The following is a 16,104-nucleotide window of genomic DNA, read 5'->3' as shown; positions in this document are numbered from 1 at the left end:
CTTAGGGTTGTCTCCTGTTATTTGATGTCTATATGAAACCACCAGGAAAGGTCATCTGGAGGTTTTAAATGAGATGTCATCAATATGCTGGGCCAACCCAGAGCCTCAGTAGAAATCTTGAATTAATGCTTGCAGGTTGGGAGGAAATAAGTTTAGATTAAAACCCTATAAGATGGTGTTATGGTTCATTAATGAATATCGACATCAGTCTTGATAGTTATACGAGATGGAATTTATTCTCAACTATTACCAGTGGTCTATAACACATTATTTGTGCCTTCTAATGCAATAAAACAACTTGATAAAAGAGCCAGAGAGATAAAAACACGCATACACAACACACTGGGTGTCTGCTAAAATGATAATTTAGACCAGAGGAGATTAAAATATGTGTTGGGTAGAATCCCTAAAGCCCCTTCAAAAAGCTTACCAAATTTTAATCTCTAATATTACAGGATAAATTATTCAGTATATGGTATAGTAATCTTATTTAACTATGGATTTAAATTACCAAGAACATTTTGCCTCACAGCCAAGTCTCTCCACTTCTAAGAATAATTTGGGAGTTGAATCTTAATATTTTACTCAACTTGCTATAGAAAAATAGTCTAAATTGTTAGCAAATTCCACTTACAGTAGAAATTCCTAGCCAAACTTGTCTGGAATGTGAAGCATTCTCCAAGAATTTAAAGTCTTGACATAGAGGTGCCAAAAAACATTTTGGAATTTTTAGACAGACCTTGCTTAATTTAGGACATTAGCAAATTCCGGAGAACTCTTAAATATTCTGAACTTAGAAATATATACATAATACACCTCTAACTTTTCACAGCTCTGTAGCATATAAAGTTGTCTAAATTATAGATTTACTTCAGCCTTTATAGAGTTGCAGACATTGGCTATTGGATCTTTATATAGTTTTCCATTAAATTAACAGACATTCATCAGTATGATGTAGTCTGCCAGCTTAAAACCATATATGAGACGGAATTGGAAACACTCTTGCTTTTGCTTTTTCAAATAAAAGTTGCAGTCTCAGTTTCATTAGATTTAGAATCTGATACATACATCTTACAAATCCCATACGCCCCTTTTTGCTAAAACTATTTTCAATCGTATTTAGTTTTATTTGCAACTAGTGATAACTTTACATGTCTTAATTGAAATTAATTTATGTGATTTCCTTCCTTTGAAGTGATCAAATATTAATATTTAAATACTGTTGTTGAGTTTTTAGATGTTGCTGCCATGCTGCTATGTTAAGAATGCTATTTTCTTTCCATCAATATGTCTTTCTTGTTTTTCATCAAATTCCCAATGTTTCTGTTTTAAATATCTCCAGAAGCATACAAAAAGTCCTTCCTTCCAATCCAGGGTGGCAAACATAACTAATACTCCTTCCTCCTATTTTTTTCAACAACCACCACTCTCGGAGGTGGGTTAGGCTGAGAGAGCGTGATTGGTCCAAGGTCATCCAATCAGCTTTCATGCCTAAGGCAGGACTAGAACTCAATTTCCTGCTTTCTAGTCTGGTATCTTAACCAGTAGAGCAAACTGGTTCTCCTACTAGAAATCTTACTAGAAAACTCAACCATGAGAAAAGTGACTGAGAGGCTCATGGCTTTAACAAACAGGTCAGGGAAATATATATATTCCTCTTTTTTTCTGTTTTTGCAGGGTTGTTCACAACACTCCATCATTTCCAGCAGCAGAAAGAGAAAATAAACTCTCTCTTAATTTTCTAGCTGATTGAGGAACATTAGTTTAAACTAGCACAAGCCTAGCTATTTGGGGTTGAAACTAGCCCTTATTAATTCCTCTATTGATGGGTTTGGGGAGAATGCTCTCTTTAATACTGTGCCATACTAACATAATCATAGGGTAATAGTAAGAATATTATTATTACAGCAATGCCTTGCTTCAATAAACCTTAATGAAATGGACTTATAATGCAGTGAACAAAATTTGTGCCTATGCCTCCTTTCCAAATAGTAGACAGAGTCAAGAATATTCAAACAAGTCTAGACATAATTACAAAAATAGCATAAATGATGTAAATGACATCCTTTTGGCTTGAACAAACTATATCTCTCTTTTGATAGATTGAGGTCTTGATGTATCATTGGCACAATATTTCATCAATCCCACACAATCTTAATTCCATTAAGGAAAGACCTTTTTAATTGCTTAGATGTTTAAACTTTATAGAGGTTGGAGATAGTTCAGCATTTCTTCCATTGAAGAAACCTCTCCTGGATCCAAGCTTTTATATATAATAACATATCATAGTCTCAAGCATTTTGTAAATGTTGAGAGAAAGTGACTGGCCCAAAGTCACCCAGCTGACTTTAATGCCTCAGATGGGAATGGAACTTATAAACTTCTAACTTCTAGTGTGGTACCTTAACCCCAGACCAAACTGGCTTTTCACCTTTGCGTAACTGTGAATTTTATAGGCCATAGACCACAATTTAGAAGTTACAGACCCAGAAATTATCTTGTGGCTTCCCAGAAGATGTAAGAAATGATGTGAACTGGGGATTTAGTTCACCACACCTATGGAGAACACCAGATTGGTAAAGGTTGTTATTACGTATTTACTTATTTGTATCCCACCTTTATTATTTTTACAAATAACTCTAGGCAGCGAACGCAAACAATACGTCTTCCTCCTCCTATTTTCCCCACAACTCTATGAGGTGGGTTGGGCTGAGAGAGAGGGACTGGCCCTGGGTCACCCAGTTGGATTTAATGGCTAAGGGGAACTTGAATTTACAGTCTTCTGCTTTCTAGCCTGGTTCCTTAACCACTAGACCAAACTGGCTCTCTATGTTATAAAACTGTACGCATAAAACTGGTTATGTAGTATATCTTCTTTCCTCCACTGCTGGAAATAAATGACTATTTAAAATCTAGTATTAAATTTATTGTGTTATGTTGCAGGCTATTGTATTTCAGAAAATAATTTTGTTATGTACAGCCTAGCCTAGCTCTAGACAAATTGAATGCAGCTTTAGTGATATCATGAGCTAACTCAGTTAGCTATAGTTGGATTACAGGAAACAATTTTTGTGAGATCTCATATATGACATTTCATGTATTTTGGACATTGAGAAATTAATCTAAATGCTATATTGAATTATTTCTCATTGGCTACCTTTTTAACTGGTCCATTACTTCAGCCAAGAGGTACAATATGGCAGCAGCAGTTTTATGCCTTGAGGTACAGTACTATCTTGCCAAGTAAGTGCTTTAGAAGCATACCAGTTCATTGACTATGAAGTATAGCCTTCATCACAAGTAGGCAAGGAACCTACCTGACTTGACCAGGAAACATAGATCCATTTTCCATTCTTCACAACAGATCCAGAGATGTAAAAAGTATTATAAATGTAAAAATAGAGTAACATAGCATAATGCTATTTCAGTGGCCAACAATTATAATGCAAACTAACTAAACTAATGTCTTCTATTGCTAGGAAGAATACAGCAAAATACATAGTAAACATGGTAACATTTATATTATAATACTATAATATATAATAAAAATATAGAGTAAAAGTTGCCTTGGACACCTGCAGTGTTTTATTTCCCTTTCCATCTGCCATAGCAGCATGTCTTCTCAGAGAATTTAGACTAATAGTATAAGCAGCACAGTTGCCATGAGCCTGAAATACTTTTTCCGGAGTTTCTGGAGATCAAATAACTTTTTTTAAAATTGGCATGATCCCCTCTGGGTAGCAGGAGTGATTTGGTGCTGTGGATGTCTCTCAGTTGGCCAATTGTCATAATCTGTTGAGGAATGGCAGATTCTATCTGTTTCCCTTTCATGGATTTTGTCTTTAAAAGTTGTAAATAATTTGGTTCCATAATTCATAAACCATGTGGAAAAGATACATGAAATATTCTTATTTTTTGTACAGTTTTCCTTTGTGATATTTGCATGTCCTTTTTTCCACTGAACAGATGTAGTTTTGTGAATGCTTTTCTCTTTTGTGTGTGCTGATGTGCACATTTTCATTTGAAAAATCTGAGTGAAAATGTTTCTTGTGTCCACTTCTCTTGATGTAACTTGGCATTTTTTGTGACATTCTTCCAGAAAGACCCACATTTTCTATAGCCTGTTTTTGCTGGAACTCTTTTGTGCTGATAAAATAGAAAAGTTTCAATGTTGGGAGTTGCTTCAGTATATTTTAGACATTGTGGGGATCTGATTTCTCAATCTGACAGGTGAAAGAAATCAAGAATAACCTGAAGAGGATGCCTAAGATGGGCTGTGATTAAAGAAAAATAGATATATAGGTTGTGGTTTTTAAATTCTCGTATTTCATGTCCTCTAAAATATTAAAACTATCTATTATTTTGTGTATACCTATATACGACACAAAAGGTAATATAGCACACAAAAGTCAACTCTGGTTTCTTTCTCTTCTTTCTCCCCTCATTCTTCTCTGTAGTCAGCAGCAGAATATGTGAAGTCCCGTTTACCAGAAGTCCTAAAGCAACACCTTCAAGATTATGAGAAAGATAAGGAGAACAGTGTATTATCCTATCAAACCATCCTGGAGCAACAAATTCTCTCAGTTGACCGAGAAATGCTGGAAAAATTGACTGTATCCTATGATGAGGCAGGTATGTTGGTTGACAACTTAAGTGGAAATGTGACCACAGTTTTATGGCTTAGCTCCGTATAACAGATACTTTACCTAGGTATTCTTTGAAACCAGCTTTAATGATGCATCACGATACGCTCCTTTCTATATAACTCTCATATAACAGAAGTATTATTGCATTAATGATTCTATATTTTATTTTATTTTAACATTCTCTTGGCCAAGCATTGGCTGGTATATTCAGCCAAGCAGATAGAATGATGAATTAAATAGTATACTTCTTTTTTAAAAAGGAGATTGACTCTTCACATCATTAGCACAGTCATTATTGTTTTTCCATATTGCAGAAAAATAGCAATTTCAGTAGAATTCTCCACCTTTTTTGCTTGTTTCATTTAACCAAATCTTGTTCATTTCTTATAATGTCAGTTCCTTCAGTCAACACTGAAAAGGATATGCTAATTCAGAGCAAAATGTGCTGCATATTCAGAATTCATATTAATTTACTCTGAAGAAATTTTGCCTCATTAGTCACCACAGTATTCTCTCTGGATGATAGTGAGATTATTTGCCCAGTTGAACTTTTGGATTTTTTAAATATAAAAAAATGAGAAAATATATGCCCTAAACTAAAGTACCATCCACAAAATACTCTGTTTTCCTAGTAATGCCATATTGAAATATTTTGTGCCCTGCCCATAAAAAAAGAGAAGGATAATGTGAGATGGCAGATGATATCCTGAAAAGTTTGAGGGGATGGCAGGAAGCAGCCATCTTGTTTTGCTTCTCAATATTTGCCTTTGAGATGATTGTTCACACAATTTATGGTAGATAGTTTGTGTGAATACTCATAGCATGTTTCAGAATTTCAAATATACTGACATACATACATGCCCATCATCCTATTCCTTTCCAGTCCTGAAAAAGAGTATAAATTATATAGACAAGACAAAGGGGATAAAACAGGAAATCTTGTTTACACATTATTCACAACATTTCTTTATACCTTTCTAATCTTGCAAACCATCTTTGCTTCTTCCAGCTGGGGAAACTGGATTCTGTTCTATATAATCTACAATATCTTCTATAAAACTCCTTCCATGACAAGAGTTCATTCTGGACATGATGAGGGAGATAAAAATGCTAAGGAAAGGTATACACAAAACTAGCATTCTTATTTTCCCTCTCCTATTTTACCTATGTAATTTTTAGTACCACTCAAGTATGCTATGTCCTACAACAACATTCTTGCATGTACAAATTCTTACGTCAGTTCAGTAGTGGTACAGGAATTTCTCATTTAACACCGCTAATTGGGACTGGAAACTCCATTGTTAAGTGATACAGTTGTAAGATGAAAAACCATTTGACTGCACCACTTGGCAACAACAGTTCCAATTGCTGTCATTAAGCAGGGATCAGGTGGGTTATTAAATGAGGGGCCTCACCTGACTGTGACTTGCAACTTACTGCCAGCTTTCCATTGACTTTACTTATCAGAAACTGGAAGTGAAGGTCACAAATGGGGATCACATGACCATGGAATGCTGCCATAGCCATCATAAGTGTGAGAATTATTTATAACTACCACTCATTCAGCGCCATTACAGTTTCAAATGGTCACTAAACAAGTGGTCATTAAACTAGGGCCAGCTATATCCACAAGTTTTGGAACAAAAAACATTTAGTTTATTCTTTTCGATAATAAAAAACCTTTTTTTAAATTTGCACACTATGTATGTCCCTTTATTCACTCCTCTGTTTTGAACGAAGAAGGAAAATTAGAGATCTATTATATTATAAAGAATGACATTTAAACATGGGAAGGAATGTTTTTGCCTTCACTCAAAAATGTTTGTGCAATAGAAAACTTGTGAAAGATTTTTTTTTCTACAAAGGTAGCTTTTCTTGCTGAAGTAAAGCAATCAAATATGAGTGAAGACCAACTGTAAAATAAACACAAAAATATATTTGTGCTGTGCACTTAAAAAAACACCATTAGAATGGTGTATATATACTATGAATGGAAGTCCTGTATTTATATCCATAATGAGGCTGAATGACAGACTTGGCATTCTAATCAAAGCTCTTGTTTAGCTATAATGGTGCTACCTGTTCTGAACAGGGCCTGATTGCGACTGCTGTGCAAAGAAGTGAGTGTTTTAAAATAATAATGATAATAATAATTGCAGCAGATGTTCGTGATTTGAAATCTCCTATCATTCAGCTTCACAGCAATTCCAAAGGTAACATTTCCTCCTGTCATGGTAGATTTCAGTGCTTTATCAACACCTTTCATTTTAATGAGAAGGTCAAACCGGTTTCAGCTCTACCTGGGTTGTGAATAGATAGATGACTGAGGATGGGCAGGAGATGCCGTTGTTTTAAAATGGAGCAAATTATAGCTATTTCAGGTGACAGCATAACTCCATTTGCATCAGCAGGATGGCAAAAGTACACATCTTTTGGCTGCCTCTGAAATACTTAACATTTATAATCACAAGCAGCTGGAGTTCCAGTCAAAAATCTCATCTGTGAGGGATCTGTTATGCTGTGCAGAGTACCACATACATGGCCTGCAATGGTACCCCACTTCTGATAGCATTAAAGTCTTGCAAACTGGATATTTTTTGCTTTAGAAACTTACAGACAGTATTGCAACGTGGTTCCCATGAGGATATGCGGATGCAAAATTGCTGTTGTAGGAAATAGCTATGCTTGATCAAAAATCCAGGATGGTAAATGGCTAGATTTGATTCCAGATATAAATTTCAAATTTGATTCTCATGTTATACAACAACAAGACCAAGATTAACAGATGTTTCCCAGAGACCAGGTTTTGCTTTGCCAGAGGAAAGTAGAAAAGCAAGGCAATCTGAAGTATTTTGCTACGTATTACTTATTGTACCATATATAAAATCCAACTGGTCTTTTCTAGGGTCCTTGATGCAGCTGACAATTTTAGGAGGCCAAGCAATAAACACAACCTTGGCTTTCTATAGAGATAAATAACTAGGAGCCATTGCTTTTTGTCCACGACACATGCTCCCTAAAATAGTTGCTTTACTGTTAAATATTAGAGTAGACTACTCTGAGAGAGTTTCTAATCTAGTTTTTTTAGATTGTTCCATGGAATCATAGGGTTATGAAAGAAATTGGTGATGTTCCATGAGAAATTGTGGAGGGGGAGGGACCATTTATGTATCCAACACACACACACACTGTTCCTTTCCTTTCTGTTCTCCCCAAACTGGTTGCATTTGGGCACAATTTCCCCCAAAAAACCTGAACTTCCCCTGCTTTGCTCTCTGAACGTGTTGTAGAAATCAGTGGGATTAGACAACGTACTCAGAGTGGAAGTTCAGCCTTCTAGTTTTCTCATAATGGTGTAATTTCACACATTGTGTAACATCCAGTTCAGACTTTAATAAGGACCAAATCATAGATTACATTTTAATCACAAGTCTTTAAATACCATTTTCCCAATTATAGTTGCAACCACCAGCATGTACAAGTATCTTAAAGCAAATTATTTTGAAACCAAAGGGATTTCCTGATCTGATATGGCATGTGAATCTGCTGTTGATAGAAAAACAAATCTGATTTCCCACTGCAAAGTTCTTCAAAGTATGTCTTTCTGCCATGGGGTCACCACAGCCTCCCTGTGTTCAAGGACTAGAGCTGCTAACTGCCTCAGCCCCCACATCTCCACATGTGTCACCTAGGTCCTGAGAATCAATCATTGACTGAAAATTATTTCATTGAAATGTGAACATGATAATACAAATGGTAATAATAAAGTTCAAAAAATGACAATAATAAAGAGATCTTAAGAACCATGCTATCTTTTTCAGTATGTCCTGACTTTTAAGACTTCACATTCATTTGCTGTGTCCTCCATTGCATGTCCTTGGTCTGCTTTCTGACTGAAACAAGAAAGTTACACAACCAAATATTATCCTAGCTTTCACAGTCAGAAAAAAACTGTTATGTTTATTCTGCCAGGCAGTTTCCACTGAGCCACTTAAGAATCTGTTCACCTACTGGTGTCCTTTTTCCTTGGTTGAGTAAGAACACAGAGTAGGAACTTTATTCTGTACAGTTTTACTAAATACGTGATTTTAAAAGAAGATTAATTTATTTCAAAAGAGAGAATAATATAACTTGAGGGGAATTATTGATTTTGAAAAGGGTGTGTGTGTGTGTGTATGTTTGTGAAATTAGTTTTGGTTTGAACTCACTCATTTTATGATTACTTACTTTTGAGAATACAGTTCCAGATCCAGCATTCTAAAATTATATGCAGTTCAAATCCATAAGAAAAATGTGCATCTATGATATAAGGTTATTGTAATAATGGCCAAATTTCTATTACAAATAATCTAAAGCATAAGATTTTTTTTTGAAGGAAATGCCAATAGAGTTGATCACTTTGTGGACAACAATGTGGCTGTATAATATAATATAAATAATATAGATTAGTTCTAACTCATTAAAATTTCAAGCTCTTGATAGAATAACTTTATTTTGGTTAGATTTCTCTTCTATCTTTTAGCATTTTATATAATGCATTTCTGTTTATTAACTTGGCTGTACAGCCATACCATATCTTTAATACCCTCCACATACTTGACAAGTCTCCTTGAAAATCTTTTCCATTAATAAAAAAAAAATACATCAAAGCCATCCAGCAAAATGAGCTCCACTAAAAATAGGCATGTGTGTTGACAAGATTTATAAGTAAGTAAGCTTTCCAGGCCAAGAATAACAGATGGATTCAAATCATCACATAATGCTTAAATCCTGTCATTTTGCAAGTGGCATTCTCAAGATAATTTGACCTAGGAGGGAAGACAGCAATCAAGTGAAGCAATCAAAGTCAAGTATCCATGGATTCATGCATAAACAGTAAAATAGAGTTCATCCTCAGGATACCATTATTGTATGTGAATGGATCTTTTGTTCACTCCATTCCTACTTAAAAAATGAAAATGGATGTTTTCTTTCATTTTGTGGTTGCCCTGGAAGGTTCATGAGTGCACACAAGTTGTGTGCATAAAGCTAAACTATAATTTACAGCCACATATGAAAGAACAGAGGTTTACAACTTTTGGATGCTGCTCAAGATTAAATCAATGACTGCATTAGGGAACTTTGTCTCATTGGTATTTTCAAGATTCTAGATATGTTCACACAGCCAAAAGGAGATACGCATGAACAAGTTTAGAGGTAGAGGTAATGAAGCACATGGAATATATTCTTTCATGAATTCAACAGGCTGGGGATTTGCTCATCTTTAATATATAGAAGTTCTCTAGGATCTACTGAGTGGTTCCTTCCATCCGTCCTCTGTCTTAACTCCCAGGCATACCACAATTAGCCATGCAGAAATCTAAAGAGGAAAGCTTTAGATAGCATCTTTTAGATTATGGACCTACACCAAAAAGTTGTACACAAGATTGCCCGTTTGCATTTTTGAACAAAATCCATCTAACAAGAATATTAATGCCTATCTCCCCTTCCTAATGCTTTTTTATAAAAACCATTCTTGCATTTGCTGCTGCTCTAAAGAAGTGTAGTTCTGCAAGGATTGGAATGTTTCAATCGATTGGATGCATATTTTGCAAAACTCATGATGGAGTCTAATCTATCTATGAATGGACAAGGATGCCTCTTGTAACACAGGATTTGCCAGTTGCGGTTTCTGTAAAAAGAAAAGGAACTTTTTAAAAAAGTGTTGCCCAATTTAGTCAGTCCTTTTTATTATATTAAAATATGTTCAAATTTTGTTTTTTATTTATGACTCTGAAATAACATACATGCATCAAATCTTTCATTGACAGAGCTGCTAGTTTAGATTTGTCAGTATTTACTTAAATAAAGCAATTACCAGTCTTAGGAATAAATTTATATATATATATTTATATATATATATTTATATATACCTGGTCGAAACGTCGCCAAGATACTCTCAATCTTACACGGGAAAAGACCCGAATAAGGGGTGTTTTTTTCTAATGCTAATTCTTCATCTGGATTATTGCTCTGCATCTGCCTTCTGTAAAGGAAGATGGATTCTACTGCAGAGTTCATTCATTTTGAATGCAAATACATCACATTCAACAATGCTGCTCTAGAATATCAGTAGTTTACCCAAAACCAGACACAAACTGAGCAACATAGTATATATGCAGTACAATGCAGTGAGCCATGTGCAGATCTGTACATTGGGGAAACGAAGCAACAACTTCTTCTTAACCTCCAGCCATTAAAAATTCAAATCCAGATTTAGAATGGATTGAATTTTATACAGCATTTGTGACTTATACAAAGATTATGTTGGCCATAACCTTTACAGTGGTTTTATAAATACACAAAGGAGATCAATCTCTTTGGTATTTATGAAGCACTGTAAGATTATTGTTGAAATAATGAGAGTGGAAAACACGTTAAGTTCAGATGTCAACCTTGTAGATCAATAAATTCATCTCTCAATTCCCACCACCTGAATGGATATTAGCAAAGGGTTCTCAGCAAAAATAAGGTCCAACCTTAAAAATGGAGAGGAAAATGAATCAGAAAACATTGGAGCTGATACATCTGGCTTTTTTTTTTTGGCAGACAGTTTGTTCAAGCTAGCTTAGTGAGACATCACTTCAAAAATAAATAACCCCAAATGGAAGAATTCTAAAATAAGAACAAGACTATCCTCATCAAGCAGATTAAAGATGCTACTTCTGGGTGATGGACTATGATAGAGAGCCAATTCTGCCATTTCCAAATTACTGCCCTGCTAATCTGCTGCTCACTGCAGCATTTTTATTATGCTTAAAATACCTAACTGTCCAGAGTGCTATCTATACCACTGGGCACCCTATAGTCACTGGAATCATGGAGTACTCAGGTTGTCAGATGGATTTCCTACCCAACCAGGTACACTTATAAAAAGATTTATAAGGGGAATGGATGGTATGTAATTGGTAACTTATGGTAGTGGTTCTATCATTGGAGAAAATGTTTGCAGATGAGAATGCATGGTAGAGTGACAGCACCAAGGAAAGCTATAGTTCTTCCTTTTGGAGAAGGTAATGAAAGTAGTGTAGTTCTCACCAACTTTTGGTAGGTGGGATCTACTACTTCAGAATTTCTAAGAAGCTTTTTTTTTAGAATTGCAGAGCTATATCTTTGGAACACACAAATTTGGGAAAGGTTCACATTTAGCTGTTCCTTCAGAGTCCTTAAGACTCTGGTCCAAAAGCACTGGGGTGGGCTTTATTTAGAATCTTGCAGACTGTATAACAGCATGTACCCAAGACCCTTGGGAAGGTCTATTTTATGTCAGCCTGGATATGAATGCCTTCTGGTTTGTTTGTACACCACTTAACAATGATGCTTTAATTTCCACTATAATTAAATGTGTATTTAGATCTGCAGCATTCAGTGATTCTTTAATCAATGAACTTGAAATTAATTTATGTGGTTTATAAATCTGATGGGTGTTTGTAACTTTCACATAAATCGTATCCACATGAACCGTTAGTTAATCACTCTGCTGAATACTATGTGTGTGACTTGAGAGTTGAACTCTGATCACCCATTCCAAATACATCCCCTTTTTTCTGGACTAGATCAATTCTCAGACATTGTCCTTTTAATATTCATTATCTCTTCTGATTTCTTTTTTCTATCATAATATTTTGCCAAGATCATTTATGTTCCTAACTACCAGTGCTGTTTGCTCACTGAGAACTCTAAGAATAGAAAAAGCTGGGTGGCCAAAGATTATATTTAGAATTAGGAGATAAGTAATTGCCACCATGGCAAGGGCTGTATTGTACAGTAGAGAGATCACATCATGCTCCTCTGAGATTTCTCTCTTTTTTTTCAAGAGGGAGATATGTTCTTAGACTGTATTACCAGGGCTTTTTTTCAGCCGGAACGCGGCGGAACCGCGTTCCGGCACCTTTTTCCGGGCCGGCCGCACCGGAAATAGCCCCTCCCACACNGGAAATAGCCCCTCCCAAATTTTACTTGCATTCCTGTTCTCTAAAGGGGCGGTCCTAGGGTTTGATGAGGGCGTGGCCAGGTTTGAGTTCCGCCACCTTTTCTCCGAGAAAAAAAGCCCTGTGTATTACAATACAACTGACATGTGTTCCCTACCCGTAGAAGAAAAATACCTACTAATTTATTGTCAGAGGCGCCTCCAGAAGCCAGGAGAAAAATGTCTTAGTGGCTACATGTGACCCTATAGCTGCAAATTATCCAATCATAAACTATCAAGTATACTTTTGTAAAAATATACACAAATTATTGCATCATTCTAACCCTTCAGGCTTACCTGAAATCACATGCAATTTAAATTTAAGAATAACATGAAAATCACTGATAGAAAAGTTTTTAAATATGTCTAGTACTGTAGGTTTTTTCCCCACTTATGACTTCCCAAACAACCTTACTGAATCAAATATATATTTTTGTATTAATGCTAGAATTAAAAATGAGAAATAGTTTAGATGTACTTTTATGATATCAAAAATGATGTTGAATAAATAATTGCAGGTAAGATTGCAAGGAGAGGTATTCATGCAGAACAAAATTAAAAAGCAGTTTTTACTGAGTATGACAGTTTTGATCAAGCAGTAAATAACGAGATCTTTAATTTGTACTTTGGTGGCTAATAAATAAACAATCTAGCCACCTTCCACATTATAAAATTCTGCTTCTTTCTTCAAGATTAAAGCAGTTGCGAGAAAAAAACTGAGGGCATTAGATTTCTTTTTTTTTTTTTTTTAGGAAAGTTCATTTTGATGTCCAAAATATTATAGATTGTGGCCCAATCTAGAGAGATTCTGTTCTGGCAAAGGAATATTATTAACTGCAATGTAATGACCTATGGAATTTTGTTGTGTTATGAACTGACCCAGGTTGGCATTTAGTAAAGCTTGGTAATGACTCAAGGGAGGATATGAATCACCTACATGATATTTTGTTTGCTAGAGCACCAGCTATGTCAGCACAATTGGACATATCTAATATTAGATAGTGATGTTCTATAGTGGGACTACAGCAGAAAGTGAGCATTGGATATTCTTGAAGCTCTATTAAACACAAGATGTCACTGGATCTTTGAGCAAACTAGTCTATTTCCTGGCCATTAAAATAGAAGGCAAAGATTCAGCTATCTTGTCTGAGGGAGGGGGAGGAAATCAGATATCAGATATTTTCCTCATGTTTAATTTTGTGTCAATCTTTAATCTTGTGTCAATAGTTGTTATGTTGGTTAGTGGTAGAATTTATTAGTATCTGTTTTGGGTCAGGTAGGAAATTGTGAAACATAAGCACAAATAGTTTGCATGAGACACTGTTTTGCTTTCTTCCTGTTATAGAAGTACATTTCTTCAGTAAAACAAGGGAGTTGTTAACTTTATTACTGTAATATTTATGCTTATTATTTATTTCACACACAAATTCAAAGAAACGTTTTTTTAAATTTTCCTGAGTCTTATCCTAGAAAATGGTTATTAATATCATTTCCCTCAAGATATAAAATATTGAACTACATAACATTCTAGCTTGTTTGTTGAAAAGATAAGGGTCAAATTGATTGAAGAAGATAAATTGAAATAATAAAATATTGATTACCATCTCAATCCATGTAAAGCTAGGCAAATCTCCCTCACAAACATTCTGTTTTGCTATGAAACTTAACAGTGCTTCACATAGTCTTCATACAATGATACTAATATAATATGTCATTACATTTCCTTTGCAAATGGGTTGGGCAAATAGACAGAACAAATAAGAAATCCCTAGACTAATTTACAAACAATATTCTTTCAGCCCAGTTCTGACAAGGTTTCCATCGTACAAGCACAACATAGGGGCAATATTGAAGCAATGACCAGGATTGCTAGGGCACTGTGGGAGAAGAGCAGGCAGAGCTGAGGCAGTGGAATTAAATGTGTCATCAGTTTAGAGTCCTTACGTTGCCACAACCTATTCAAGTCCATCCCGTCTTGAATTCCATTGATCCTTCTCTGGTACCAATTTAGTACTGAACTTTAATGGACTAAATTCTGGGGTATACACTTGATTAAATCTTCTGTACCACAATTTAATGAATGGTCACAATTCCTTGTCCCTGACAGACATGCCTAATTGTCTTCTTTACATCCAATGTCCCCCTTCTTCTTGGATTGCTGAACCAACAACCACTATGTCCCCACTAAGCATTTAATCCACTCTTTGTGGTCACCCTCTCATTTAAGTTATACCAGATGTTATTCCAGATTTGACAAAAGCATGACATAAAGTCAGATGTTGCACTTTGGATAATTGAAGATGGCAGTGAATAGCATGGAATGGAATGGCTTGACTCCTTCAAAAACCTGTTCTTTTCAAACAGATTTCTCTCTGCAACATCAGAGCAAATGGGCCCTTTTGATACGGAGACCCTTGGGCAGCTCCTTAGCTACCCCAAACCCAGATGCCAATTATGGCAATAACGTTGCTTTTATTGTGACTTTGACTCGCTCTGTCACATTTCTGAATTAGATTACACAGTCCAAATTGTTTTCTGCTGCTTTTCAAAGAGTTCTGGTTTAGAAACTTCTATAACAATTTCACACGCTAATGGGAGGCTTTTCTCCAGTTGTTAAGAACCTAATGTAAGCAGCCTTTGTATTAAAATGCCCTGAAGCCAGTAGGAGAGTGGACAGTTATTTATGACTGCCCTGATGAAATTAGTTGCTTATCTGATAGGTGGCTTTGTTGCTTGATTTCTGCTAGTCCTTCATAAAGCCTGATTGTCAGAGCCCAGGGATAGCGTGCATGTAGCTGAAACAATTTGTCAAATGTGATATCCCAAATGGAAGGAGATTTTTCTAGCAGATGGGTGCTGCTCACCCTATAGTTCACTGAATAATCAAGAGATGTCTTGAAGGACTACAAATGAGGCTTTATTTATACTGTTTGAGATGAAACTGCTAATTAAATCCCTTAACTCTACTCAAGAACTTACCAGCTGAGACCTTGTTTGAGATGCTTATTGAAAGCCTGGAGAGCAAATGTGTCAGCACCACAAAATCCTCTTGACCACTTTAATATTTATCTTTCTCTTCAAACACTATGGCCATAGTTAGGCTTCAGTTTTACAACTTCTGTAACCATAAATGTCCTGGTAAAAATATCAATGATTTGGGGCAGGATCAAAGCCCAGGTCCTCCAAGCTTTTTCCCAGCTCCATTTCAGATGATACTGATGTTTAGTGATATAGGTAAAATTAAATGTCTGATTCTACAAGTTGGATAAAGATTGAGAGAGTGATTTTTTTTTAAAAGGGATATTTTTTCTTCATACATACATATACATAAATGCATGCGCGTGCACACACACACACACCACACGCACTCATACTCTACAAATGTATTCTACTTTCATCTCACCCTTTTTTCTTTGCCTTTTTATTCATTCCATAGAATTTCACCAAAAT

At 35.5% G+C, this 16,104-nt stretch overlaps 1 protein-coding gene across 1 annotated transcript in view; it reads left to right on the top strand.

The window, feature by feature from the left end:
- The window catches only part of PPM1L (protein phosphatase, Mg2+/Mn2+ dependent 1L), a 115,366-nt gene that overhangs the window by 64,899 nt on the left and 34,363 nt on the right, over positions 1–16,104 (top strand). Inside the window, exon 3 of the mRNA XM_015831838.1 lies at positions 4,458–4,632. Within this exon, the coding sequence (XP_015687324.1) occupies positions 4,458–4,632 (175 nt within the window). The remainder of the gene's footprint in view (positions 1–4,457; positions 4,633–16,104) is intronic.

The sequence above is a fragment of the Protobothrops mucrosquamatus genome, unplaced genomic scaffold, assembly GCF_001527695.2.
Source record: "Protobothrops mucrosquamatus isolate PMUCROS unplaced genomic scaffold, P.Mucros_1.0 scaffold_281, whole genome shotgun sequence".
Lineage (NCBI taxonomy): Eukaryota > Metazoa > Chordata > Lepidosauria > Squamata > Viperidae > Protobothrops > Protobothrops mucrosquamatus.
Note: the sequence above shows the minus strand (reverse complement) of the source record. Positions and strands in the feature narration are given on the sequence as shown.